The 26178-nt window shown below is 30.8% G+C and overlaps 3 protein-coding genes across 5 annotated transcripts; 2 read left to right on the forward strand and 1 right to left on the reverse strand.

Annotated features, from left to right (window-relative positions):
- Nucleotides 1-1752: 1752 nt before the first annotated feature.
- On the reverse strand, nucleotides 1753-2447 carry LOC149893350 (uncharacterized). The gene is made up of 2 exons (XM_090098185.1): nucleotides 2152-2447; nucleotides 1753-2002 (listed from the first exon to the last, which is right to left on the reverse strand). Exons 1-2 carry the CDS (start codon nucleotides 2445-2447, stop codon nucleotides 1753-1755), a joined length of 546 nt encoding a protein of 181 aa, XP_089954311.1.
- A 1745-nt stretch (nucleotides 2448-4192) lies between these two features.
- Nucleotides 4193-7520, forward strand: LOC145187330 (uncharacterized). Of its 2 annotated transcripts, none has more exons than XM_090091374.1 (4): nucleotides 4193-4346; nucleotides 4512-4664; nucleotides 5038-5478; nucleotides 5641-7520. In XM_090091374.1, the coding sequence occupies exons 1-4, from the start codon at nucleotides 4236-4238 to the stop codon at nucleotides 7120-7122; spliced, it is 2187 nt and encodes a 728-aa protein (XP_089947500.1). In that variant the 5' UTR covers nucleotides 4193-4235; the 3' UTR covers nucleotides 7123-7520. The 2 variants fall into 2 exon arrangements, with proteins under 2 accessions (XP_089947500.1, XP_089947506.1); XM_090091380.1 differs by having other exon boundaries at nucleotides 5038-5463; nucleotides 5641-7441.
- A 10239-nt stretch (nucleotides 7521-17759) lies between these two features.
- LOC149893351 (uncharacterized) lies at nucleotides 17760-25771 on the forward strand. 2 transcript variants are annotated; one of them, XM_090074908.1, is made up of 5 exons: nucleotides 17768-18150; nucleotides 18487-18532; nucleotides 18830-19038; nucleotides 24222-24325; nucleotides 24461-25771. In XM_090074908.1, exons 3-5 carry the CDS (start codon nucleotides 18970-18972, stop codon nucleotides 25527-25529), a joined length of 1242 nt encoding a protein of 413 aa, XP_089931034.1. In that variant the 5' UTR covers nucleotides 17768-18150; nucleotides 18487-18532; nucleotides 18830-18969; the 3' UTR covers nucleotides 25530-25771. The 2 variants fall into 2 exon arrangements, with proteins under 2 accessions (XP_089931025.1, XP_089931034.1); XM_090074899.1 differs by lacking the exon at nucleotides 18487-18532 and having other exon boundaries at nucleotides 17760-18150.
- The last annotated feature ends 407 nt before the right edge of the window (nucleotides 25772-26178 follow it).

Genomic DNA, 26178 nt, shown 5'->3' on the forward strand with positions numbered 1-26178 from the left:
TGCTTAATCTGATGTCAAACTTCATCATTTACTGAAAAACGGCCTTCTGTAATGCAAACACATTTGCAAAAGGAATTTATGAGCATGTAAATATAAAAGAAATGCTGAAAGAGAAGCGGTCAAACTGCAGATACACCGATAGTAGAATCTACAAAGAGGATAAATGTACTCTTTTTTAATGCTGTAATCAACTGTAGAATTTAGTTATAAAAAGATAGATTTAAATTTCTTAGTAAGTTGGACTAGCACCTCTTTAAAGATGAAACTTGTGGGCTTTGTTAAACTTTAAGTATCTTTCAAGGGATCTGCTTTTTTTTCCCCCAAGCTCAAATTGATGAAAAAGTACCTTAGGTCATAAATGTCCCAGGCAAGGCTAGGTGATTTAGTGTTAATTATTATTCATAACAAAGTTGACAAAGAAACACCGTATAATAAGCTCATCTGTGACTAACTCCAGAAAACTGAGGAAAGAAAGATTTTGAAGAGCTCCACTGTAATGAGAAGGTCAAAAAATGATAATTTTACAGTTTTCTAATAAAAATAAGTGTTTTATAAAATAAAGCTGTTCGTGATTACACACGCACGAATAAAAGGAAACCACTCACTTAAAATGAATCGAAAAATCGTTTCTGTCAATTTAGTTGTACAATTGGTATATAGAAAATGAAACAAGTCTTGTTAAATGCAATAATAAATGATAAAATGAAAGATGTAACTTTTAAGTAACACACTGGAAAAGCAAAGTTCTTTTTGCAAATATTTGAATCTGGTTGGTATAGTTATTTTCGTACCACTTTGTACCAAATCTGGTTGGTATAGTTATTTTCGTACCACTTTGTACCAAATTTGCGCAGTTTTTCTTCAGGTAAAACCAAACACTCCTACGTAGGAAAGCAAGAAGAATGGTTCCAATAGCACACATGCTGATTGATCAAACGAGCCGTCGCCAGATTTGAGCTCAAGAACCTACTTGGACTTAAATAGACAAAGAATTTGCTAAAATCCACTTAATTGGATGCATAGCCTAAAATGAGAACTAGAAGTTGTTTGGAAATGTTTTTCAACTTAAGTTCGCATCACATTACTAAAATTCAAAATGTTTGATTTTAAAATACAGGTAGAATGTCTTTATTGTTTATATACGAAATACAGTATCGGACAAAACATGGTGGACAAACTCAAATTTAGAACAAAAGTTGATCAAAAACTAAAAAAAACTAGTAAAACAATTGAACATATTATTTTTTATTTAGTTTATTATGTTGTTAACAAAACTTAAAACTTTTGAATCATACTAAAAATCGCTAAAAAAGTTTTAAAACATGTTTTCCCTAACAAACTACATTTTTCTTTGGACAAAACAAGGTGGACATTCAAAAAATCGACTGAAAATTCAAAAAAATACAAAAATTAACTTATTATTTTTCAAAAAACTTCAAAAGTTAACTTAATATTTGGTAAGACCTCCTTTACTTTTAATTACTGCATTCATTCTTCGAGGCAAAGACGCAATTAATGAGTCAACAATTCTCATATCAACCTCTCGCCAGGCCTTCTCGATTTGTTCAAATAATTCCTCACTGGTCTTCACATTTGCACGCTCAATCTTATTGTCAATTTTTTCCCACATATTTTCTATGGGATTCAAGTCAGGGCTTTGTGCAGGCCACTCCATTTTGGTGATATTCTTGTCCTTGAACCATTGTTTTACAATTTTTGAGGTATGTTTGGGATCATTGTCCTGTTGAAAAATCACTTTAGGGGCATCTCCCATTCAGCATGTGGTAACATACCATCTTCCATTATATCTTTGTAAACAAAGCGGTCCATAATTCCATTAATTTTGTGTATAGGACCAGTTCCTAGTGCTGAGAAACATCTCATAGCAGACGTTCCATGCTTAACACTCTTCTTGGTATATTTAGTATTGAATCTGGTGTTCTTTGGTCTCCAGACTCGCTTCTTGCCGTCGCTTCCAAAAAGGTTATATTTTGATTCATCACTAAAAAGTATGTTTTTCCACTGGTCTACAGTCCAATTTTGGTGTGCTTTGGCAAACGCAAGTCTTAGCTTTCTATTTTTAAAGGAAGTTAGCGGTTTCTTGGCAGGCATTCGAGAAAATAATTTTGCTTCGTTAGCTCTTTGTCGCACAGTGCGATTACAGAGATTTGTAGTTCAAGATTTTCGGTTAATTTTGTGGATGACAAAAATGGATCTTTTTTAAGCTCTTTAACAATTATTCGATCTAGTCTTTGTGATGTTTTTCTTGGACGTCCGCCCCGATGGTTTGTTTTATAGCAGTCACGAGATTCAAATGATTTGACAGTTTTGCTTACAGTCGATTTAGCTATATTATATTTTCTACAAATTTGAGCTTGACGTTTTCCGCATTTAAAATCTTTAACAATATTTTCACGTAAAGCACTTCCTAATTTGTCGTAAGCCATTTTAAGTTGCAATTTACCCCATATATCACGAGTTAAATCTATTATTAGTTTAATTGAAAAAATAATTGGCCAGACGTTCCAAAACCTATTTTATTATTTTAGAGTAATGTTATGATAAAAGTGAAAACAAAAGAATGCGGTAAATTGAATAAAGACAATGAAATCTTATAAAAAAAAGCTTCGTTTTGATTTGTCCACGTTGTTTTGTCCAAGGAAAAATGTAGTTTGTTGAGAAAAATGTGTTATAAATTTTTTTTGTGATTCTTAGTATGATTCAAACGTTTTAAATTTTGTTAAGAACATAATGAACTATTTAAAAATTAATATGTACAATTGTTTTACTAGTTCTTTTTAGAATTTGATCAACTTTTGTTCTAAATTTGAGTTTGTCCACCATGTTTTGTCCGATACTGTATATACTATTCTTAAGATATTTTAAAAATGGCCATTAACCTGAGACAAAATGTTTCTAAAATTGTCGTAAAAATCTGGTCTGTTAGAAAACATTTTAAAATATAATAAAACAACTTTTTCTTTAATCGGAATGTTAAGAAAAAATTCTAAACACATTTAAGTCTCAACCCTTTCTCCGTTCCCTTCTTCGCACGCTTCCTGTCTCATTTTTATCCTCTGTGAAGTAAATGCGTTCCTACAAAAAATCACTACTTAACTGAACCAAAACAGAAAAAAATAAAATGAATATATATGACGTATTCCAGTACTTATTTTATGAAAAGGATTTTTATCATATCAATGCTTTGTCCCGTCTAACCATGGTGAATCTGATCAAATGAATCTGACCATGGTAGATCTGACCAAAGTGAATCTTCTTTTCTCTGTTGCAAGGTAATAATCCGTCAGTGTGTTTGGTAAGCGGCCTACGAGGAAATCATTTCAAAACTGACTATCTATCCCATTTTGAAGCGCACTCTTTGGAAGAGGTACATTCCAAAATTAATCCATATTCTCAATTAAGATTATTATCAGAGAATAGACTTTGTGAGTAGTACAGAGCAAAATGTGTAGAGTACGTTTAGTTTTCACAAAAGAATGTTTGGAGCAATAAAGTAACATTTAAAATATTCGGGTAAATTAATTGCCACACTTGCAGCTACTATCCTTGACCGGCATGTCTAAAGCTCAAACTTAGTAATAAAAGTATAGCATTTATAAGAACTTTTACAAACATCCTTTGAAAAAAATATTTGATTTTTTTTTAAACTTTGCATGCAATTACAGTTTACTGAATAATGCAAAAAGTTTCAGAGCAAAGTAGTTTTCCAAAATGATGAAATTAGCTTTCCAAATTTTAAGAGTTTCCGACGTTTGTAATTTGAATTAGTAACCGTGGCAACAGCTGATAGTTTACAAATCGGAAAAAATCCTCTTTTTTTTTAATACTATTTTAATATCTTATTCAATAAATACCCCGAAACCTCTCTAAACTAGATAGTTGTAGAAAAAGTTTTGGAGGGGGTAAGCCTACTTAAGTTTAAGCATCCTTTTTAAACTTGTTTACCCTTCAAAGTATCGTGTTTTTGTAACATGGAATCAAAGAACACGAAATACGATTGAGCATTTTACAAATGATTATTTTGATTCAAAATTAGGTTTTAAAATAACAAAATCGCGCAGTTTTATATTTTTATTTCTAAACTTATCATTCTATGTTCAATTTTGTGTGTATGTGTGTGTATGTGAGTATGTGTGTTCAATTTTGTGCGTATGTATGTGTGTGTATGTGTGTGTGTGTGTATGTACGCTTTTTTTTTTTTTTAGATTTTATCAATGGATTCAATTACTGAAGACAAGGAAACTAATAGCATTTTTAGTATTGAAGGATCTTGTGGTGGACCCTACACTGTTGACCGAATCGTTGGTATATATATTGGAGAAAAGGTCATATGTTTTTGTTGTTTGTGCATCTTGTAAAATTTTGCAGAGTTTAGATTTTTTTTTTTTTTTTTTTTTACCAATTTAATAATTAGAGCTCTTCTTTATCCTGGTGTAAAAATTTAACTTTTAAATATTTAATTAAAAAAATAATAAATTTTATATCTAAAGGACAACAAACGTTACTATCGAGTTAAATGGACAGATTCATGGGAGCCTGAAGAAAATCTTTCAGAAGCATGTCAAAGGTTGATTGATGATTTCTGGAATGAAAAAACAATTGATCCAACAATTGGGAAAGTAGTGATGAAATCAGATCTCAAGGTTTATTTAGTGTTTTTTAATTTACTTTTCTAATTTTTTTCCAAAGTAACTTTGAAAGTGCAAATAATTTTAAAAAAGCTATTTTTCAAAATCATAAAGCATTTAAGCAAATTGCACCTAGATTTTACCACTTAAGCAAGAAACAAAGCCAATAATTTATATTGTTCATCCACATTAGTTTTTTGTTAGTTAGCTAATTTTATGGTTCCAAATGTTATTTTCCAAAAAGATTTTTTTAAAGGAAGTTTCAAAAGGCTATTAAATTAAATTTTTTAAAAAAGGTTTCAATCAAACAACATTTTAAGTTAAAGTTCTTGTTAGTAAAAATTTCTATAATTTGATTGGAGTTACTGTTTTAACATTTTTCTTTCAGGCAGGTCAACAAGTTTTTATCAAACAAGAAACAGAAGAAAGTAAGTTACAAAACATAGGTAATCCACCTGTTCAATCTTCAAGCATACATACTGCTAGAAAATCCACAGAAGCTGTTACCAGAAAGCATACAGACTTCCAACTTTTTAATACAATTGAACAAATTGTAAAGGACAGTTCTAAAATGACTGAAGATTTATCTAGTGTAAAACAGATTCAAAATAATAAAACAGATGTAAAAGGAACTTTAACAAAAACTATACTCGAAATCCTGCCTATATCACCACTGCAAGCAAACTTAAAATCTAAGTTACTTGCTGATGAAATTGATAGTGTTTCCTTAGAAGTATCTATGAAGTCATATATAACAACTCAAGCTCCAGAAAATACAATAGAGACTACGATACCAAAATATAATCCATCTGAGGTTTATTATGAAAAGGTATTTTCTATTGTATCGTTCTTTTTTACTAAATATTTGTTCTTTTTAAAACTTTCTAAATGTCTAAAACATTACATAGAGTTGTTTCATATTGCAACCAAAATAATTAGATTTGTTTTGTGTTGCTATATGAAACAGCTTTAAATATTTTGTCTTGCTCAGGCTCAGAACCCAGTGAAGCTTGGTGATTTTGAAAATAACAACACAGAAGTGAATCATGTTGTTTGCTTGACACAAAGGTCAGTTTGTGATAATATTTCTGAAATTTGCAACAGTAGTGATACAGAAGAGTCTATAAATGAACCAAATAAAAGTAATTCATCATTATCCATACCAATAAATGATGACTGTGATGCTAATGTTATCAATCTTGAGGAAACCGATGATGATTTGGAAGTAATTGGAACTGTAGCTACACCAAAGCGGAAGCGGAAAAGGCCATCATCAAGTCACATTTTTGATAATAATTACACTCCTTCTGCTTTGAAGAATAGTGAACCTCTTCCATATAATCACAGCCCTTCACAAGTTCACAATATTAGTTTTACTAGATTATGTCAGACAAACCCTGTTAGCCATACATCTCCAGTTTCTCATGTTAAAAAACCAAGGTCATATAGCGAAGAACGCAATAAAAATAAGTTGTCACCTAATTCAATGCTTCTCCATCCTCGTCGGCTATTGCAATATTCTAATCAGGATAGTGATAGTGATGATCTGTCACTCTCCTCTAATAATTTTCAAATTCATAGCACAAATGATGAAATTCAGTCACCTTCTCATTCTCCTCTACTTAAAAAAAAGTTGAATAGATTTCCTGAAATAACTTCTCAACCACCACAGACTAAATCTATTTTGTTTAACTCAAAATCTTTAAAATCCAGACAGCAGCAAAGACAGAGGAATGATGTTCTAATAAAAGAAGTTTGCAACAAAGAAATGAACAATGAGGATTCTAATAACCTCAGCAAAACAAATGTATTATCTATTAGTGATGCTCCACAACTATTAACAAACCGCACATGCAACCTTTGCAACTGCACTTTTACCAACCTTACCCTTGCTAGGCAACATGTAAATCATGTTCACAAACAAAATTCCACCCACAGTTCTTCAATGTGCACAATTTGTTATGGGATTTTTCAGAGTCCTCGTGATTTAAAATCACATATGCTACTTCATGGAGATACTGAGAAGCTCCATAAATGTGATGTATGTCTCCGAACATTTAAGCATCGCTCTGTTCTAAATCAACATTTGCTAATTCACTTTGGAGAGTTACCCTATGAATGCGATTCATGTCAGAAACGTTTCCGTCAGCAAGGACATCTTATTGTACACATGGCTCAGCACGAGGATGATTCAAATCTGACATGCCTTCGTTGCGTTGTTGAGTTCCCAAACTCCTCCTTGTATGCCGAGCATATGAGCAAACATAGCAGTAAGTTAGCATATTATTGTCAGTTGTGTGAAGAGGGCTTTCAAGTAAAAAGTGACCTACTGTTACATTTACAAGCCCATGTTGATGAAAAACCATTTTTTTGTCATGTATGTAAAAAGTCTTTTAAGACAAAAGCATACCTAATTGGACATATTCAAATGCACAAATCTCGCCTTAGTTCAGAGAATAATCATACGACATAGTGTTGTATTTACTGAAATTTAAAAAACTTTTGTTGGAGGCAAGGAAGGAGGGAGAGGAATTAATCTTTGGCAACATTCTACTCATCTCCTCAGATACAGTTATAACAGATTCATGAGGATCAAGCAATTAACAAAAAGATGTTGTTTTTTTTTTTGTCAAATTCAATTCTATTTGGATAGGCAACAGTTATTTTGTTTGTTAGAGTAGGAAATGGGTTTTGTTAAGTTTTGCGAGCATTTCTTTTGTTCATAAATGTGTTGCATTACAACAGAAAGATTGTGTTAAATATATGAGAATGATATAGACTATTATAGAAAATCACATATCAACTTAATATTGTTATATGTTATCAATATTTTAATATATTATGATATATTAATATTATATTTATATGTTATGAAGTTGTTTTAATATTAAATGAGTTTTTTTTTCAGCTGCTTTTTTACTCTATGTGGTTTACCAGATTTTTCAATTTGTAAAGCAGCTGTTCACTTATTTGTTATATAAAAATTTTATTGCAGGAACATAAAAGTAAACCAATAAAATTAGTCCAATCAGTATCTTTATGACAGTTATGAAGATCTTAAAAAAAAAAAAAAAAAAACGCATTAAACTTAATAAACCTTTTAACCATAATAATTTTGCTTAAAATTTAAAACTTGAACAGAAAGTGTTGACAAAAAACCTGTGCAAGTAAATCCATCTTCCTTATATCTCTTCCTGCAGAAACATATTTAACCCCCTCTAGTATTAATAAAATCTGCATTTTTGTCACATCCATCGGAAACAACTTTGCATTCATTTACATCTGTTAAGATTAAATTGAGATTGATAAAAAAACGAATGGCTTTTTGTAATTATTATAAATTTCAAAAAAAGTTCAGTATTAAAAAGTTAAAAATTTAAAAAGTATATTTGTTTCTTGATTTTTTAATGTTATTTTTACATTAAAAAACACAACCCTAGACACACTTTCGGTCCGTGAAAAATTTAGGCCCTTTTTTTTACGGTGATGGAAATCATATGTTTGCTGTGTATTGAAGCATTTTTAGATAAAATAATTGGCCATTGAAAAGTAATATAATAGTGTGTCAATTGCAAGAACTTTCCATGTTGAATTAAAATCCGGCTTGTTCTGTTCATTTTCCTGAAAGCATCCGAAATCAAAACGAAGACATAACATTATGATTAGGTCATTACCTTCTTTTTATCTTAACACGCAATCAAATCATTGCGATAACTGCTCTTCATGCCAGTAACTCCGATTCCTATATATAAATTTTAGTTAATCTACAAGTGATCGAATCTTTAATCTATAGATCCATTTGTAAGATGTAAAGATCATATGTTAGGTGTTTTAGCTCTGTTCAAAAATCAGTTTCTTAACATACTTAAGAATTGACAACTAAGACTGATATGAAAAGTGGAGCGTGTCACCTTTATTTAAACTTTCACTTCTCTTCAATCGAGCAACTTGGTCTTTACAAAAAATTTTTATTAATTTTTGCAACCCAAAGTTTTTGTGACTTCAGTGGAAGTTGAGGTTAATTTTTAAGCCGAAAACAAAATCCAAAGTTGGATTTCATTTTCAAGACTTAGTCGTTGTTTAAATTTGATGTCGATTGGTCGGGCTGGAAGAAATCAGTATGATGCTCAGCTATGATTTTTTTTCGATACACTTATAAAAAAAAATTTATTGCATCAATTAAAGCGAAATAGTTTTCAAGTTCCTCTGTCGAGAAATGCTAGCTAGACGACCAACTTAACTTTTAACAATCGTCCGGAACTTGGTCTCATATCCGGTGAGTGAAGGTGTGTTTTTCCAAAGTGAAATAAAATCATCGCCAAGACTTTTTTCCCACAAGCTTTCGATAGACTAATGCAGCAAATAAAAACTCTTTTCCACTGCTTATCTTTTCGCAGTGAAACTGTGTTCTTGAAGAGTCAAATGCTAGCCTTCTCTCAGCGTTTTAACAATGTATGATCGGGAGCAAATATAATTGTCGAGCGGGCTGCTTGGTTGAAACTGCATAATTATTGTCGAAAATTATTTTTAGGCGTTGATGTGGTATTACTTGGATACGATATAATAAAGTTTATATCTCATTACCATAAAATCGCGTGGCAAGAACTGTTGTTTTTTAGAAAAAAATAGGAAACATAATTATACACGTTCTACATAAACAAAATAACAAAGCTTAAGAGGCTGGAATGAGTTCACGATTGCACACAACAGCTGATGAGTATTTGCTGATGAGTAGTGCAACAAGGATATAAAGGCAACCTGGGATGAGGAAATCGCTCAAATGATTATAGATACTATGACTAAAGATCTCGGAACCATCAGAAACTTTTTTTTAAAATTGCACTTTAAAAGATAAAATAGTTGTAGTAAATGATAATTATAATTTATTTAATAATTATAGCTTATTTAATTATTTAATAATTATATAAAGTAATTTAACTATGGCATAATCTTCGTATAGTCACAAACAAAAACAATTATAACTTTTAGTTGTACTTTTTACCAAACTGTGAGGAAGAAGAAAAGTTAAAAACGGCGAAAAGACGTACATACACAGACTTATTCACCATGTCATATAAGTAAAAGATAACACAATAAAACGTAATGAAGCAAAAATAAAAAAAACAACAATTAAGAAAAAACGTACACACAGAGACCTATTTACCTGTCAAGTAAATTAATGATAAGTAGATGTAGCAACGAAACAAATGATAATGGAGAACTATAAAAACTCAAAAATAGAGTTACGAGGGACTTCTGGTTAAACAAACAAGAGAGAAGGACTTCTGAAAGAAATGAAAAGAGTGAGAAGGACTTCTTGATAAACAAAAAGAGAGAGAGAAGGATTTCTGATTGAGTGAACGAAAAAAAAGGAGGAAAAAGGTCCTCTTCTTATATAAGCGAAAAAGAGAAGAAGTCAGAGTTTTAAGAAAGATTTATAAGAAGAATTTTAGAGAAAGAAAGTTTTTATTATTGAAGAATTTGAAATTGTTGATAAAACAAAAGGAGTAAGAGAAATAAATAGAAGTCAGAAAAAAAATTGTTTGAAGAGAAGTAAACAGAAGTTTCGCTGCTATTAATAAAGGAAAAAAAAAAAGAAGAAAGATATTTGTTCAAAGCTAGAAGAGCTAAAGAGGAGTTATTGATAAAAACAGTATTGAACACTACGATGAGTGTAAGAGGATATTATTTGTGTTATATAAAAGTTATAAATATAAGAGTGCTACCATTACACATTAATAGAACAATTGTTGAGTTTTACATGTTATAAAATATACTGAGGACGGCGATTATAAAATTAACCCTTTTAGATTAAACCTTGCCCATTCCTTAGAGACCGCCAATTCGTTACTGTTTATCGGTTTGCGGATTGTGCACCGAATTATCTATGCTAAACGGTTCAAATTTACTTACGGATTGATTTGATCCGAAAATAATGTATCGGAAAAAAATTCGTTAGATTCGAAAGATTCATTTTTATTTATTTATAATGTCCAAATATACAATGAAACGAAATGATTTCCTTGTTAAGAAATAAAAAAACTCAAAATCACACTGAAAGTTAATCATTTTCCAAATTCATTTCCTTGCCACACAATATCTTGAATTTTACTGAATTGCTTAGTGTTTTCTTTCATATATACCACCATCTCAACCTTTGAGATTGAAAGATTGGTTCTTCTAGAGCTGTATAAATTCCCTGCTGTTGCGAAAACTCTTTCAGATGTTGATGATGCAGCAGGTATACAGAGGTTTTTTCTGGCCAGCCTTGACATTATTGGGTAAAGATACTGGTTTTGTTTCCAGAATTCCAGTACATTTGTATTTGCTGGAACTGGTTTTGAATTCAAATACCCCTCAATTTCAGCAGAAATGACTTTCTTGGTGCTTGTTTCACCTCCAGGATTAATGTAACTTGCACCAAACACTTTCTTCCTCAGTTGTTCAGTGAAATCAAAGTCGTCATCATCTTCATCATCCAACATTGAAGGGGAAGGAGTGCTTTGACTAGCCAAAATTTTTTTTTTTTGACAGTTCTTCCATAGCTTTCTTTACTTCAGTTTTGGCTACTTCAAATTTTTCCCCCTCATCCACAAAGCACATGCCCTTGCTGTTAGGATCTAAAAAATGAGCAATAGAGAATTCAATATTCATCAACTCCCCTTCGAATCTTTTGTTTAAATCTTCATTGAAGTAGTGAGCAAGCTCTGATGATGCCTCGGTTTTTGGCTTGATCATCTCCCTTGCTAATCTTCCTCTGATGTTGTATAGGCAATTAATAACGGAACAGATGCTAACGTTCTTTTCGCTGCTGCATTTCTCAGAGAATTCTGAGAAGCCTCTCAGAAGCCGGATGACAGATTGAATAGATTCCACTTCATCATCTGTTGGTAAAAGATCTGTCAACTTACAACCTCCAGAAACAGTAGGGTTCGGATTCTTTAAAGAATGCATTGCTGGAAGAAGATCCACCACAGACTCCATTTGATAAAAGTCAGAGTTCCATCTTGTGGGGCATCTCTGTACTAACTTCGTTCTGGAGTTATTTATGGCTTTGGCAGCATTAACTAAAGTCATAGCTTTTTGAGAGGACTGGTTGAAGTGACATATTAATTTTGTTATTTTGTGATTTAGAATTGACCATTTTGGACGTCTTTTATCATCGACAGCACCACTGACAACTAGATTTAGACGGTGGTCGACACACCAAAATGCACTTTGAACCCCAATTGATTTCCTAACACCTGCTTGGACATTAGCTGCACCGTCGACTGTTATCCAGGTTTTGATTCCAAAATCAAGTTCAAGTTTGTTGATAGATTCATTGAGCTTCTTGACAATATTGTCGCCAGTATGTTATTCGGGGAAGTAGGACATTTCCACCAAGAAGCGCTTTAATTGGAACTTTGAATCTATATAGTGGAGTGTAAGGCTCATGAAAGACAAATTGGTGTGATCAGTGGTCCACACGTCGGATGTAAAGGCCACTCCATTAAGATTTGACTTTTCTGTATTGAAAATGTTTTTTACTTGTTCCTTGATAAACTTAAAAAGGAGAGGAATATATTTTGTAGATATATTCTTTGCTGTAATGGCTCTGAATTGACCGTTGGTTGCAGTTTTCATCATCCGGGTGAATGCGTCAGTTTCTACAATAGAAAATGGTTGAGTGTCCTCAATCACCTATTTAGTAATGTCAACAACAGTTCTTATTTGATTGATGTCAGTAACTTCCCATTCAGGTTTGGTAGCCTGTTTTCTGCCTTGCCGTGTCTGTGTGTTGGAAGTGCCACAAGTTCCACTTGGTCCAGGCTGTGGTGATGCTGGTGTATCTTTTAGTGTCTATGGACATCTCCTCTTTTTTCCTCTTTCTTGCGTTTGTTCAAAATCTGAGTCTTCAGAGGCAAGCTCATCAAAAATGTCTGGTATTGTTGATTTTTGCTTGTCTTTTCTTTCTAATTGTTTATATAAATTCAAGTGGACTCTTTTTAAATGGTTCTTTAAAGGACTTGTGGTGCTTTTATTGATTAAGTATATTTTGCCACAGGCCTTGCATTTTGCCTTGTTTTCCTCTACATTGTTGAAGAATTCCCAAATATTAGATAGCTTAGGCATCTGAAAAGAAAAAAAAGCGAAATAAAAAAAAAAAGAAACGAATCGGATTAAGTTTGCCATATCGGATCGGACGAATATTTCGGATTATTTATTGAATTTAAAATCCACAAAAATGGATCAGATTGTTAATAAGGATTACACTTCGGATTAAAAATTCGAAAACACGGATCAAATCACATTTTCGGTTTACGGACTTTTTATTGAAATATTTGCCTCAATATTTCCTTAATGTTTGCCTTAATAAAACGTGATTGTTTTTGATGCATACAAACAGTTTCCGAAAAAGAACTAATTATTTATTAAATTATTTGAAAATTTTTCTAAATATTCGTCTTAACAATAAATGATATTTTAGAGGCATGCATAAAGTTTTCAATAAAAGAACTAATTATTTGCCTTAATTATTGAAATGAGCGTAACAATTTTTCAAACTTGTTTTTATCTCTATTTCTATTTTTATTTCTGTTAATATTTAAGTAGAAGAAATATAACAATATAAATTTTATCGGACCAATCCACTAATTGAAGCAATCCGCAATGCGAAATAGTTCGCAAAGTAATTCGATCCACAAAAAAAAAAAAAAAAAAAAAAACCGCAAAAATTCATTTTGAAATATTCTTAACATTTAATTCAAAATAATATAACAATGGCTTACCGTAATTAATGTAGGTGAAGAATAGTAGACTTGATCTGTTGAACGAATTTTTGTAGGTTAAGATTTCCAAATAGGACTGATTGAAAATAAAAAAGAAATCCACTATTTATAGGACGTGCACATAACAAAAATGTAATTTTTTTGGACCACACCATTTAATGGTGACGCGAACGGAACGCGATTCGTATAATTCGCTAAGCGAATTAAAGTTAAAGGGATTTGTAAAAATTTTTCGGATTAATAATCCGAACAGCGAAGTGAATCCGCAAAAAAAAAAAATTCGCTAGTGGTTCGTAAATTAGTTTTAATCCGCTAAATAAGTTGGAATGGCTTTTTGCGGATTTTACGAACCGAATCGGCGGTGCCTACCATTCCAAGCCAAACTATTCCCAAACCTCGCCCTTCCCTAACCAAGTACTCCCCAGACCATTAACCTCGTTCCCAACCTCCATATACCTAATACACACAACCCTAAACCCAAACCTTCCCCTTTCCCCTTGCCCTTATTTTCATTCACAAAAATTAAATTAACATTAAAATAAATAAATTGTAATAAAAGGAAAACAAAAACGACACCCTCACAAAACGAAGAGAAATATTCTCTAACAGTTAATTAAAAGTAGAATGTTCCCTAGTAAGAGGGTTCTTTAACGCCATTTATCATAGAAGTGCTAAAATGTCAATAATACAATCTCTTTTATTTGATATTAATGCTAATCGTGTTAGCCTCTTGTAATTTGTTAGTAGTTTTTAATTCTTTTCGGAGATGAGGAAGATTGTCCGCATGATGAAGTCGTGACAGGCAGTGTGAACTAAACTGCAACGCATCCGCTTCAGAGTTGTAAAACCCTTAAACTTTTAAGTTTTATATAAGTATATCAAATTTATATAAATGCATAAGTTTTGTAAAAGTATGCTGTTGTGAGAATTACACTTTTCAATTGATGCATCCACAATTTCATTTCTGACTTTCAGCATGTTACTTTACTCATTATTTAATTTAACAGATTTGTTGCACATTACAAATTTCTGGACATGTTTCACTAAAAAATTCTACAGGTATTCGACAGAATACAGGTATTCGACAGAATACATTAATATTTGCATAGATATCATCATGAACTAGCAAAAAATGTTGCTTTATTTCTTTTAATATTACGAAGAATTCAAAATGGTAATTTTCAACTTGTACTTCAACAACATATGCATTCAATGATGCAGGCAGTAAAATATTTTTTGTTACTCGATTGATATAAATTATAAACTCTCCATAATTAAATAGTTTTGGTTTGAATTCTGAGTGTTTGACTTCTTTGAAGCTGAATCCATATATAAAATACATCTTTGTTTACATTGGTATCAAAAAATAATCCACCATAGTGTTTTGATAAACGTTTGGACAATCGGTAGAAATAGGTTAGCGGGGGCGTAATATTTTTTAAGTATGGACCGTTTTTATGTTAAAAATAACTTTTATATCAATGTCTAAGTAAATAATTTTACTAACTATTAGTAAGCAATATAATAAATAAGGTAAGTATGGGTATTAAGGCCCGGCGGGTAATAAGGCCCACTAATCCAAAGTTAGGGAAAAAATAAATTGTGAAACTTTTTTTCGACATTAAAATATTAGAGTTATCTGGTTTTATCACTGGCAGCAAAAAAAAAAAAAGCATTTCTTTACCGCGCATTCGACAAAGGTGGGCCTTAATACCCATACTTACCTTATATAATAATTTTGGAAGAAGTAGCTGGCAAAACTTTTTTCAAAAAAGGGACATTTCCTGATATTCTTATCATAAAATTAGCCTCTGCAAAACGTCCTCTAATTGTACGTAACTTATAGAATTAGTTTTAAACTGTTTTTAATGATGTTGCTGGAGAGAAATGGATTCATTTTAACTTCATGAATAAACAATATATCTTCCCCACAAGTCGTTTTTACTGATTCTCTTCACTTTATGTGATCTTTAAGAAGAATTTGTGACAAAGTTTTAACACGACAAATACTTCTATATTATTACTTTTACAAGTGTAAATACTTTTAAATAATTTTTTAAAAGACTATATTTACAACTTTTTTACTGATTGCGTAGGGAAAATAGATAGTTATTAAATTTTTTTATTTTCAAAATTGATTTAGCCATGGAATTTTTTAAGAAAAAGCTAAAGATAAAAGGGTTTTATAATGTTTAATCTATGTAGCCACGATCCGCTGTGATCACAGCTTCAATCCTAGGCAGGAACTTTGAACAAACAGCTCTGACATATGACTCTGGCATTTTAATCTACTGTTTGATGACGGTAGCCTTAAGAGTGTTAACGTGAGAAAACACAGGCCCTGGCCTCAATATTAGTGATCAACCGGAACAGAAATTTTGCCGGATCCGGAACCAAACCGGTAATAGATTCTATATATTCCTAACCGAAACCGGAACAGAAAATAAATCCAAACCGGAACAGGAACCGAAACCGGAACCGAAAATAAGTAATATATTTTTAAAAAGTTAGTTCTAATTTAAACAAAAATTAAATTAATAAAAACAATTAAAAATTTTCATTTCTTTCTAACTTTTTTTCGAAACCCAAGGCATAGAGAAGCCATAGGACAATCTAAAAACTCATTTAAGACTTATATGATTTTTTGGATTGTCAAAATTTTTGTCAAACTTTTTGATTCATTTTGGAAGATGAATGTGCATTTTGCCCTGTTCGAGATTGCACAATAATTTTTACTGTGTGCGAAGAAAATGGGTTTTTTTTTTCATCGTCGTCAGATTTTGAGCTGCAGGAGCCAATTCATCTTTAGGAGGTTGCAAATTGTTCATTTGGGCCATGACAATATGTTTAGGCAAATGGGCTCGTGAGAATCAAAATGGTGTAAGTCCAGCTCAAATAATAACGATAAAAGCATTACAAGATATGAATACTAATTTAAAATTAATTTAAACAAGAAAATTAATTAGTTTTCAAACAAAGCCAAACTTTATTTACATTAATTCTCAAGCTTAACAACTAATTAAAAAAAAATTTAAGTATTTTTATCAAAATGATAATAATGCTATTATGCTAAAGAAAGCTTAATAATATATATTTTCGGTAGCATTTTAAATCCGGAATTTTGGCCGGAACCGGAAATTCGGTTCCGGCTAAAATTACGGCTGGTACCTGATCCGAACCGAATTCCGGTCGATCACTTCTCAATATACGCCCACATTGAGAAATTGATGGGTTTAAATCAGATTTGCTTTCGCCTGAAATTAATGGTTTCAGACAGCTAGGTTTGCACAGTCTCAGCCATATGACAAGGAGCACCAACATGAGTTTAAAGAACTTCTTGTGGGTCAGGAAAGCTAGCAACAATCCAAGGAAGGACACGAGCCTTTAAAACTTGGTCCAAATACTTAAGAAAGATAGTTGGCATTTTTTCTCCGGAAATGGTAATGAGTTTGAAAACCATAACTTGTGCTGAAATTTTTATCGCTTGAGAATAAAAAAAATTGGAGCATTTTACTTCAACATATCAATGATCTTTTCGGAACATTCCAGTCTGTAATCCTTTAGATGGTTGATAAAATAAAACTTTTTAGTTCTAGCACCAATGTTCTTTTTGACAAACCTTACCGGTACTTCGCACAAATTGAGATCCTTTGCCACCCTTCTCATTGTAGGCGTTGACTAGCTTGGTTGTAATAACTGAAGACTTCTTTCTTGATACTGGCTCACGTTTGACAGGTCCTTGTTCTTTTAAACTGTTTTGATTATGCAAATTGTGCTTAGAGAGTTTTAACTTCTTTCATTGTCTGTGGAATAGACATTTATGCATTGACCAAACCAACTATCTCTTCACTTTTGGATTCCATTATCAGAAAAAGGATTACATTTTATTATATTACATTTTATTATATTACATTTTACTATATTACTTTTTACATTTTATTATATTACATTTTATTATATTACAAGGCAATAAAATTGTTTTTTTACCAACTTTTGTTAAGTTTTTTCACTGTAAACAAATAAAAAATAAACTGAAACAATAGTTTTTTCCCGGTAAAAACTAATATTGTATTTCAAGAAATTTTACTTGAAAAATACTTTTAAAAGTTTTATAGTTTTTATTAAGTCTTTTAGCCTAGAAGCAATAAAGTAATATCAGGCCATTTTTATAACAACGTGTACCTAAATAGAATATCTTTAAAAGTGTATTGAAGCGTTCGATCTCCGAAGCATTGTAAATAGTAATATGAATACAAAAGAAAACTAATCTCCCAGTATGCAGTGTAAAGCTTAAATAAGCAGGTTATTGTGTTTACTTGTAAAAAGGAATGCTACTTTAAATACCTCAGAATGTGACAAGAACAAAAGTATACACATAGGAGAAATTCCTGACTTGAAAAAATATACTTACATATATATATATATAAAAATTTGAAATTCATAAAATTGCATTTTTTTGTGAAGAATGAAAACACACAAAGTAAATATTTTTGATATTGGAGAAAATCTTATTGAAAACACGTTACTTAAATCTCCACCAGGACCAAGAATGCATCAAGAAAGCTCGTGGCATTACCGTTATTTTGTTCTAATAAAAGTTAAAGAAGATAACCAGTCATATACAGTGCGCGTGTCTAAAGGGAAAAAAAACTTAGATAAATCAAGGCAAGGTTTATTTATTGCATACTGGGAATCTCAGACTGCTTTCAACAAAAAAGAAAAACCTATCCGTAAGTCGGAACTAGCATGTTATAAAATTTTAAAATCATGCCCAAGCCTCTGTAAGTTTAAGTTCTTCACCAAACCTCAAAAATTTATTCAATAATAATTTTGTTTCCTAAATATAAACGCGAGTACCTTGCTCATTACTTAATTTAGATTCAATTTTTTCACCCATTTATTTTGGTGATAAATTTTATTTAAATGTAATAAATTTTAGATAGTAATTGATTTTAATTAGTTGCTTTATATAAATGGATAAAATAATTTCAATATATATATATATATATATATGTATAATAATTAGTTTATATATGTAACTGTTTTAACAGTCTCCTTTTTTTTAGGAACGTTCACCAATCCAACTTTTGAATTCCACTAACGTCAACTAGGGTGAGTTTGACCACTATTGTGATCCTGTTTCCTTGCAAACTACTTTCTTGATCAATTACAATCAATAGATCGAATACAAAAAGCTAAATAAGAAAATGATTTATTAAAAAAGTTACGCGTATTAACAAAAGAAATAATTTGCATGAAAACAAAATCACAAATAATGGACAAAGTCACCCCAGTTGACAATAATTCTTTAGTAAACAAATAGTTTTTGTACAACACATTTGTTTATTGAATTATCAAATCGTTCCTTAAAATTTTTAAACTAGTTTATTTCCTTCATTGATTCTTTAGGGATATTACCATTATATAACGATGTTTCGCCCTGCAAGCGTCTCCATCCTATCAACTCAGAGAAATATCGCTACGTTTTCACATTGGATATTTTACCCAGACGTTTATTTTTATGCGCCGAGACAGAGAATATTTTGGAGATGTGGCTTAAGAAAATATCAGAACATCTGAAAGTAAATAACCAATACGCCATGAGTGATGACGGCCAGGTGAGACATTTTATATACACACTTAACAAGTTTGTCTAACGGACAAAAAAGGGCTTTGACTCGTTCATCAAAAACATTTTGTAACGCCAATGAATGTTAACTCGCTCTTTTTTTTCCCCAATAAATCAATCTTTCTATAGGATTTCAAAAACTCTTAGCTTAATTAAACAAATTTTGGCATATTTAACCAAATATGTAAACAGCATAGAAGAGCGATTGAGCTAATTTGATCATATAGAGATGGTAACTTAAACATTTAAATCATAAATATGGTCGTGAAATATGCCAAAATTCTTCAACATAAATGGGCGCTTGTTAATAGCGAGCTCATTAACTGAATTGGCACATGCTAAAAGGGCCTCAGTCAAAAAAAATACATAAATTAAGTTATTGATGAAAACCACATCTTGAAAGAAAGCTCCACTGCTGTGTGCTAAAAGGATCTCAGTCACATGTAATGGTGACATAGATACTGGCCACTAAATTATTGAGAATGTGCTCGAAGGGCCTTAGTCAGTGAATGAAGCCCTTCTAGCACATGAGTTGGCAACACTGCTGTCTGTCAGCTGTTGCATAGCGTAAACTTTCAGCTATCTGTTACATCAGTTTATTGGTTATTCAGTGTTCATAATATTAAGAAGAAAAATTCAGTAATTTACCTGTACCGTGAAGGGACTGTCAAAAAAGGTGCAAATGAGGTGTGCTCAATGGTTTATGACTACTTGAACAATATTTCATCTCACTATACAGAGCTTCGTGTTGTCTCAGACAATTGTGAAAAAAATTGTGGAGGACAAAAAAAAACATGTTAACTTTTTGATAAGTATGTTCATGCACTTCACATATGAATCAAAGTTCTCTTCTCAAGTTGTTGCAAGGCATTTCATAGATTCAATCGTGGCACACACATTCAGCCTAAAACAACCTGGAATTAGTGAAGTAAATTTACCCTCTGTGATTGCTTATCCACTTGATAAAGAGCCAATCAAAGATGAAACAATCAAAAACATCCAAAAGTTGCTGCTATACATTCCCCGAGGAATACCTCCAGCTCTACAACGAAATCTTGGAATGGAACAGAAACCTTGAAGGACACGCTCAACACAACAGAAGCGAAGAAGATGATTGAGAACTTTTTTTAACATTTTTATTGTCAATAAGTTAGTCTTTAACGTACATACGTATTAATATTGACAAAATATTTTTAATTATTCTAAATAATATGCATAATGAAGCGTGTGTTATCAGTTAAAACAATCTGTTTTTCACTGAAATGCCTTCGACATACTAAAAGGGCCTCAGACAAGCACTCTTACCATTATTTTTTCATAGTAAAAAAAAATTTTAAAAACCTGGCTCCTTAGTAACAAATCAAACTATTTTAGTACTAAATTTTAACATTTTTTACAAAAAGAAATGTTGAGTCATGTTTGGGTTAAACAATTTTTTTTTGTTTTTCTCAAAACCAGCTGATTTGGATTAAGGCCCTTTTAGCGTGTGCAGATTCAACTTATCTGATAATTGTTTGACAAAAAGAAAAAGGGCAGTTTGCATGTAATATAAAAATTTATCCATGTTTTGTAAATTTTATCCATTTTTTCAATGAACTTATCCGGTTTAACAAAATTCTCTTCTAATTATAATTCATATTTCACAGCCGCCGTAAACGTGTGAAGACAAAAAAAGCTGTAGCATAATTAATTATACCAAAATTATAAAAGGTTTTATCGAGGACTTCATGATATTTTTGATTTTTTGTAAAATAATATTCAAATATTTCTCATTTATGTAATTTTAAAGTATTTTAAAAATTTGAAATTTTTGTTGTTAAAAAAGATAAAAGAATTTTTTAAAACAAATTAGGTTACAAGTGTTTGTTTTGCTATTTATTTAACAGAACCGAGCATGGCGTATATCTTTCACCTTAGGTTACTTCCAACTCTTAAAAATTCGCATTGGTTCGTGAAAATATTTTATTGTTAAAGTAGATACAAGTTAAGGCTTACTTTGCACCTCGTAGTCAGATAAGTACACCCTTTTCACAAATAATACATTTGCACCGTTTGCTCTGTTGAGATAAGTTCAATTATGGAGAAATCAAACGGTTCTGGAAAGCATGCTGGGCTTTTTTCCTTTCTGCTGGCTAAAATTTTTTTTTTTTTTTACATAAAACTTAATGAATGGAGTTGAAGCGAAAGTAGGTTTGATTTAATCAAGTTTGCAACTGATTCACGTTACGTAATTGATTCAATTAATTATTCTCAAATCATTCTTTAAGCGAACTTAAAATATTCAAATTTTTTCAAGTGTTTTACTTTTTATTCAATCATTTTGCGTACTGGTCGTTTAAGGATATGTAAAATAATTAAATCATGTTACTTTAGCATTAATTTGTTTTTCAAGTTTTCGCCAGTTTCGGTTTCACTCAAATTTCGGTCACGGTTTTGGTTCCAGTTTTACTGAACCGAAAATTCATTTTCGGTCATTTACTACTTTTTTTTTTGCACCTATCACAAAGTATTCATGGAAAAGCAATCTTCATAGTAATATTCTCTATGCCAAACTCTCCCAAGGTTAAGTTTAGCAATTACTTTGACATTTTTGTCTTTAAAAAAACATGCGAAGCCAAAACACATTCTGGCTTTACTATGTGATCTTTGGATGCTTGGCATCTTCTGTCAACTAAAAGAAGTGAGCACATAAAAGCTTTAAATTTATATTGAATGAATAACTAGTTAATAGGTAAATTGTTTAATTTAAAAACTAACTGAAATTTAAAAATTTTAAATAAATAGTTAATTGTTTATAAATTGTAATAGAAATTATTACAAATATATTTTTGGCAACTTTTATTAAAATCAGATTTCCAGGAAATACTCGTCATTGCTAATCCAAAAAATATTGGTATGACTTTTTACTTTGTAACTTCTTTTTTCGTCTCAACGCAATGTTCCAGACAGCTGTGATTTGATAATCAGCATTCATTTCAAACAAAAACAAAAATGTAAAGTAAAGTTTCGGAGTGACGTACAAGTAAATAAAAGTGACACTTTGTTGAGTAGCTATAAACTTTACCAACTCATCAAAATTTTATCAAGATCGCATCATTGCAAAAAATTTGGCTGTTGTTTTTTAACTCATAAATGCATATGTTTATGGGTATTTAGCCTTAACTTCATAGTTTCTTTCTTATCCTTTTTAATATAATTGAAAAGTCAGAAGATGAAATTAATTTAGAAAAGCAAAATTATTTTTTACCAAATAATTTTTTGTCAATACGTTTGGGCTTTAACCCCTTGGGTCGATGTTTCATAACTAACGCCTTTGTAGCGCTACGAATTTCGTGAAAATGTGGAAAGTATTCGAAGTATCTTAGTGATTAAAAAACAACGAAATATCTTCTTAATTTAGAAACGTAAAATATATCTAAGTGATTTTATTAGAAAATTAATAATTCTTAATTTCTCACACCTTTAATTTTTATATAACAACAAAATTTGTTTAATCATTTTAGCATCAAATTTTTTTTCACTGAAGTCCGAGAAAGTTCGCTTATACGTAAAATTTGCTTGACATAATAATATAAGGACTTATGTAGTTACTTTTTTAAAATGACACCTTTAAAAAATAAGCAGTGCAAACCTTGTAAATCATTAGTTTTATGTAAAACTTATAACCGCCTACCAATTTTCATTTCACATATTTTTAAGTTATTGATCATTTTATAATTTTTATCATTCGTGTGTTAGGTTAATAGGATTGCTTGATACTAAGTGCAATACTACAATTCAATAAAAGAAAACCATGGATTAAATTGTTTTCTTTTCTCGGAATTTAAAAGTTTGTTAATAAAAAAAAATTGGTTTTTGCCAATATGTAGCAATGTATTACCAAATTAATTGGTTTTGACTATATAACAACATATTGGCAAAACTCGATTTTTTAATTAACATACTTTTAAATACCATACGTGCTAATTAATTTCGTTATTGCTAACACATTAGTATTAGCAATGACGAAATAAATGAGTACGTTTGGTATAGCTTGTAATTGACCGAAGAAGTAAAAAATGTATAAATAAATTCAGTGAGCAAACAAATGAAATTAGTTATTGCTATTTTTATTGCATTAATAAATTTAAAAATTGCAGCTGCTAAAAAAAAAGTCATAAAAAATTTTTTAAACCACAAGTTCATTTAAAAAAAATTAAAAATTAATTTATTTCAGTATTTTGTTTTGAACTTTTAAGATATCAACAATTCTTCTTGGCACCGTTTTGATTTGATTTCATATTTTTTCCTTTGATATTTTTAATTATGCCCTGCAGCATAAGATTATGCACTGCAGCATAAGTTTTCCTTCTAGTTCAAAAGCCTTTTTCCAATCTCTGGATGTAATAGGTTTAGATCTGGATTCTGAGGAGACCATTTTAAATATATTCAGATAATTTTTTTTTAAAAAAAACTCTCTAGGTTTTTAGTTTTTTCTAAAACTCCAAAAACATTGAAATTTTTTCGCAAAGTTTTTGTAGTTTTTTTTCCTAAAATGTTGCTCTCATCTGACCTTTTGGAAATTTTGTTATAGAATTGAATATTTTACATTTTTTCATAATATGAGTTGTGGTGACCAAAAAACCAGTAGATTCCTCAATATTTCTGTAATACTTTTTCGTTTAAGAATCAATCAATCCACAACCATTTTTCTTTGACTTTCATTTCAATCTTCTTCAACTATTATCGTATAATTTTTGAACTTTAAAAAAATACAAATAATGTTTAATATAAATACATTAAAGATATACTTTGTAAAAATCTAAAATTAATTTAAAAAAAAGGAAAAAAAATTAGCATTGTAAATATTAAATCATGATTTGTAAATTATTTTTTTTTGCTTACTGTATTAAAAAAGTTCTAAAGTACATCTAAACAGTAATAAATTAGTATAAATTAGTATAAACTAACTAATAAAGTTATTCATTATGCCATACAAAAGTAAAACTTCAGCCCAAATAGTAATTGATTTAAAAAAATTAACTAAAGGAACTTGCAAATTATGTAAACATAAAAATTAAAAACTCCTAAAAGTCAATACCATACAACTTCCTTCAATAAAAATCTTATACATGTAATTATTTTATAACATATATCAGTGTATACCATTTACTTACACCAAATATTTTTCAGGATGAGCAAATCGATCGCTTATCAGTATGGAATTGTTCATCTGAAAGTTCAGTCACAGCTAGTTGCGATGAATCATCAGCAACAAGTAATCAGAGCGAAAACAGGTCAGTAATATATGAAAACAGTCAATAATAATAGGTCAGTAATTTTTACAATTTTTCTTAAAATTGGTCTTTTTCTTTATTTGTATACCTTGTTATTACTGCTGTTTTCAATTCACGTTCACTTTTTTTTTTCAGCAATGTTTCCTTCTCAGCAGGAGTTTTTGGGGCATTATCTCGTTCCTTATCTATTAACTCAGTTATTCCAAGTAAGATCAATATAAGAAGGTACACAACTTCAGATTTAAAAACCTCAAATGATTATACTTTTACAAAATCATTAGCAACACCTTCAATTAAAAATGCCTCCCTTGAAGATTCTTTTGTAAATTTGCATGATGACGGAGAAAACGGTGCACCTTTAAAAGAAAAGCAATCAAGAGTGATATTGCAATCCGAAAGTTTTAAAGAAGAAAAGGGTAATAGGGTAGTAGGCTCTAAACTTCATCCACATCTAGTTCATAAACGATCGTTGTCTATGGAATATATGAAAATGGAGAGTACTGAGAAAGTTTCAACAACTCAAAACTCAGTGACTGCGCTCCTAAAAGTTACCTCTCTCTTAAACAAAAAGGATGACTCAGATATCTCCTCTAATGAGCACACATTTATTGAAAAACCCCTCGCCAAATTTTCGTTAAAAAAAAAATTCAAAACACCAAAAGTATATTCCCAGGGGGACTTAACGTTGCATGAAGAAACTACATCAATTTTCGCCTCTGAGAATCGACTCACACAATCTTTTGCAGAAAACAAAAGCGATTCAACTGAAAAACGACGTTTTTACAAAAAACTTAAGCCGAAATTGCTTTCCTTCAAAAACAGCCGATCTTTGGAACTGCCGGTAAATAACACCTACAGCGCCGTTTTAGGAATAGAAGATAAATCAAGAACTCCTCTGCTTCATTATCGTGAGAATACAAGACAAAACAATCTTCTCAATGCAGATGAAAAAAAAAGTGAACTTTCGCTTAATGTTTTAGGCACAAATGAAGAAATCAAACCGAAAACTGATTACAACGACAACATATGCAATATCAACATCTCGCACCGCGTACTAGAAATCAAAGATATTAAAGTTTCTTTTCCCACCAATAGCAAGATTGTTTTTGGAAAAGAGTATTTAGAACTTACAACGGAGGAAACCAAATGCACGTTTCATCTCAAAAGTAACGGTGAAATATTTAACAGCTTTAGTATTTCGTAAAGCGCTGTTTTGTGGTGCGCCGTTTTATGGAGCGCCGTTTTATGGAGCGCCGTACAACAACTTTTTAAGCTTGAAGCTTTTTTTGCACAAAAGTTGAAAGACTTTTTTTCTATACAAATTAATAAAAGCTAAATTTCTATTGAAATTTTCTATTACCAAGAACGAAATCTTAGGAGGATGCAAAATTATATTTTAACAGAAATGTTTACTTTATATGATTGAATAAAAGAATACTATAAGGATTTTTTTTTTAACTGCAGCTATTACAGCTATGAAACCGAAAAACAAACCTGTGACATATGAAAAGTTATTATAACAAACCTATGCAAAAAAAAAAAAAAGTTATACATAACGATAATATACTAAAAAGTAACAAAGTATTGTTTGGTCTGAACTCGTGATGTTTTGAGTATAACTATAACTTTTTTGGTTTTTCTAAAAAATTTTTAATTGTATATACCATAATTAAACTGTAATTTTCATCAAATTAAAGATGCTGTCATTATGAAATACAGCATTTTAACGTAAATAACGAAAAAACTTAAAATTCTCTCATGCCACAACTCTAAAGCACGGGTTTTCTCGAGTTTTCAGTATGAGAAAGCCCTAAAGGGTCCATGCTACTTGATAAGGGGGTTCTTCTTGAGCA

The sequence above is a fragment of the Hydra viridissima genome, unplaced genomic scaffold, assembly GCF_058129835.1.
Source record: "Hydra viridissima isolate aposymbiotic clone 2 unplaced genomic scaffold, HvirCarnegie_v1 scaffold_1, whole genome shotgun sequence".
Lineage (NCBI taxonomy): Eukaryota > Metazoa > Cnidaria > Hydrozoa > Anthoathecata > Hydridae > Hydra > Hydra viridissima.

What these genes read in the sequence shown, in the direction of transcription:
- LOC149893350 (XM_090098185.1), bottom strand. Translation starts at nt 2,447, where the DNA reads ATGGCTTACGACAAATTAGGAAGTGCTTTACGTGAAAATATTGTTAAA. An exon ending in CAAATCTCTGTAATCGCACT is followed by an intron (nt 2,003 to 2,151) that starts GTGCGACAAAGA and finishes CATACTTTTTAG; the next exon opens with TGATGAATCAAAATATAACC.
- LOC145187330 (XM_090091374.1), top strand. Translation starts at nt 4,236, where the DNA reads ATGGATTCAATTACTGAAGACAAGGAAACTAATAGCATTTTTAGTATT. An exon ending in GTATATATATTGGAGAAAAG is followed by an intron (nt 4,347 to 4,511) that starts GTCATATGTTTT and finishes TTATATCTAAAG; the next exon opens with GACAACAAACGTTACTATCG. An exon ending in CTGAGGTTTATTATGAAAAG is followed by an intron (nt 5,479 to 5,640) that starts GTATTTTCTATT and finishes TGTCTTGCTCAG; the next exon opens with GCTCAGAACCCAGTGAAGCT.
- LOC149893351 (XM_090074899.1), top strand. Translation starts at nt 17,886, where the DNA reads ATGAAAACACACAAAGTAAATATTTTTGATATTGGAGAAAATCTTATT. An exon ending in CAAAAAAGAAAAACCTATCC is followed by an intron (nt 18,151 to 18,829) that starts GTAAGTCGGAAC and finishes TTGATTCTTTAG; the next exon opens with GGATATTACCATTATATAAC. An exon ending in AGTAATCAGAGCGAAAACAG is followed by an intron (nt 24,326 to 24,460) that starts GTCAGTAATATA and finishes TTTTTTTTTCAG; the next exon opens with CAATGTTTCCTTCTCAGCAG.